Genomic DNA, 2,994 nt, shown 5'->3' on the forward strand with positions numbered 1-2,994 from the left:
TTTTTTTTTTTTTATTTATTCCTTCTTTTTTAAACAAGACATTTATTAACTAACTGAAGTAATGTTTGTTTTTCAAGTGCTGCTGCTATTCTTTCTTTATCATTTAATTGTTTATTAACATCTTCTTCAGTTTGATGTGTTCCTTCTGTTAAATAAATGTCTAATTTAATACGTGGTGGAAGAATTCTCATTAACTTAGTCCGAATAGCCAAACCAATCAAAGTTGCCATTGTACAGTTATCTACTGTTGGTGTAAATTTGACAATAATATGATTTCCTTTATCATCAACATTAATTAAATCAGGACTTATTACTTTTAATTGTTCTAAAGTAACAGATGGATGTTCTGGGTCTTTAATTCTTCTTATATGTTCATATATTTCTAATTCATCAATATCTTCACGAATATTTAAATCCTCAACACTTTCAGAGATAGTGCGATGGATATCTAATTCTTGGTAAACATGAGGTGTTGGATTTGATGTGGTCATTGAAGAGTAGAAAAATAAACTAAATGGTTTTTATTTATTAAGTTTTAAGATTTAATTTGTTTTCATTTGTTTTGCATAGAAATTTAAAGGGAACTTAAAAAAATTAATGAATATTCTTGATATTAAAGAAATTCAACCATTGAAATATGCAGATAATTTAATTGATAATATTTGTAATAAAGGATTGATTGAAATGATTATGAATAAAACATTTACATTCTTTGTTTTACAAGATGGAACATTTAGATATTACAATTCAAATGGAACGTTTGGTGGATTTGATGAATTAGGAGAAGGAAGAACGTTTTCTATTTTTAATGAAAAGACAAATATCATTATTAGGGGAGATTGTACTGGAAAAATCTTTTTTGATATGTATAAACAAGAAGAAGATAAATGGATTAGTGCAGTTGATACATTTTTTGTAGAAAATAATAATAAACTTTCATTTCATGATCCTGAATTATCAAAAATGTATTTCTTTGTTGGAGAAGATATATTACAAATATATAGTTATTCTGTTGTTTTATTAAATGAAAATAGTGAAAAAACAGATAAAATTCAAGAAGCAAAACATTTCGCTGTTTTAGTTCAAAATATAGAAGATGTTCAATTAAAAGGAGTTGCATCTAATGTTATTATGTCAAAATATGGATTATTTATTATTCAACGTCAAAATATTCAATTTTACAAATTTATTACAAATGAACTTTTAGAAGTTCAAGCAACACCTGGAACATTTAAAACAAATGATTTTAGAGTTATTCAATATTATATTCATCCACAAACATCAGACTTATTAATGATTTCAGAAAATGGAGAAGTTTATTTAATTGATTCAAAGTCTAATCTTCTTATTCCAATAAAAATTGGAGTAATTAAACTTCCAAATGAAGATTATAAAATTCATTTTTATTATAGATTCCTTATTATTTTAACAGATCATAGAATGTATATTTATAATATGAGAAAAATGAAAAATCCAATTATTGTAGATACTATAAAGAATTATGAAGTATCATCTATTGTTCCATGGAATAATCCAGATGTGTCTATTGGATTTTATTCTAATTCATTAAAATCATTTAATGAATATTTATTTAATGAAAAAATGAAATATTCAACTGATATGAAAGAAGGAATGTTATATTTTCTGTTAAATGATTTTAAAAATACATTAGTTGGTATTCAACATTTAAATTCACAATTAATCACAAGGTTCTTAGATAGACTTGGAAATGATCTTCCTCTAATTATTTTCCTTTCAACAAAACCTGAATATAGAGAATATGCTATAAACCGATTTAAAGAACGATATAATCATGAATATTTAATAAGTATGGCTAATGGATGGAATCCTCAAGATGTTGAAACATATTTTACTGAATTACAACAAACAATACAACCAGAACATATTTTATTACATACTCCAACAAAAAAAGAATGGGAACCTCAAAAATTTAATTTAGCTGATGTAACAGTTCAATTATGTAATAATCCTACAGAAGAAAAAATTGCCAAAGTATATTCATTACTTGGAATTACACATGAAAATCAAGTTATTTCTATTCCTGATGAACTTATTACATCAATTACTCAACACCAAACAAATTGGCTTAGACCATTAATAATTCCATTATTAAAATTAAGACCTTATGAATTATTACAACATATGATCATTATTACTGATGACCTTCCACAATTAGATGTTATTGTAATGTTTCAACAAGTTTTTACACCTATTGATTTATATTATCAAAAACATCAACTTAATAAAGATCAACAAATTGTTTATGCAATATTTATTACTGTTATTTCATCATTTAATAAAGCATTAGACAGTCTTACTGATGATTTAGTTCCTATTTTCCTTGAAAGACTCCTTGCTTTCCCTTTAGACAAACTTACTATTAGTTATAAATTACTTTGTTCTCATGCTTTACACAAATCATTGATCAAAGGAAATATGGAATTGGCAGAAGTTATTTTTAAGACTATTTGGAGAAGATATACACCATCAACAATTGAGAATATTTTAGAGGATATTCTTCAACAAGAATTATATGAAAAACAAACAACAGCAGAAGCACAACAATGGATAATAAAGAAAATTTCATTGAATTAAGAATAACATTTTATTTTATAATTTTGTTATTAAAAGAATGAACTAAAAAGAAATAACTAAAAAGAGACTTATTATTTTCTTTTTTATTATAATCAAATGGAACAGCCGTCGTTTCAAACAAGATGTCTTCAAATTATGATTGAAAAAATTGATAAAATAAAAGAAATAAATGATCCAACAATGATAGTAGAATTAAGACATCACTTTCAAGAATTTATTAATACACTTAATTTAGCAACAAATTATGTAATTGAATGGATAGAATATATTCATAATAAAGATTCAGAATTATATAATCATTTATATTTATTATTACAATTGTATCAGTTTGTGAAATATCATTTAATGTATTTTATTATTTTTGTTTTGAAAAAAAAA

At 24.0% G+C, this 2,994-nt stretch overlaps 2 protein-coding genes across 2 annotated transcripts; one reads left to right on the forward strand and one right to left on the reverse strand.

Moving 5' to 3' along the window:
- Nucleotides 1–29: 29 nt before the first annotated feature.
- On the reverse strand, nt 30–491 carry ENU1_038070 (hypothetical protein; the record flags this gene model as incomplete). The annotated part of the gene is made up of 1 exon (XM_008857479.1): nt 30–491. The coding sequence occupies one exon, from the start codon at nt 489–491 to the stop codon at nt 30–32; it is 462 nt and encodes a 153-aa protein (XP_008855701.1).
- A 106-nt stretch (nt 492–597) lies between these two features.
- Nucleotides 598–2,616, forward strand: ENU1_038080 (hypothetical protein; the record flags this gene model as incomplete). Its single annotated transcript, XM_008857480.1, has 1 exon — nt 598–2,616. The coding sequence occupies one exon, from the start codon at nt 598–600 to the stop codon at nt 2,614–2,616; it is 2,019 nt and encodes a 672-aa protein (XP_008855702.1).
- Between the last annotated feature and the right edge of the window lie 378 nt (nt 2,617–2,994).

Source organism: Entamoeba nuttalli (assembly GCF_000257125.1).
Source record: "Entamoeba nuttalli P19 unplaced genomic scaffold asmbl_2711, whole genome shotgun sequence".
NCBI lineage: Eukaryota > Evosea > Mastigamoebida > Endamoebidae > Entamoeba > Entamoeba nuttalli.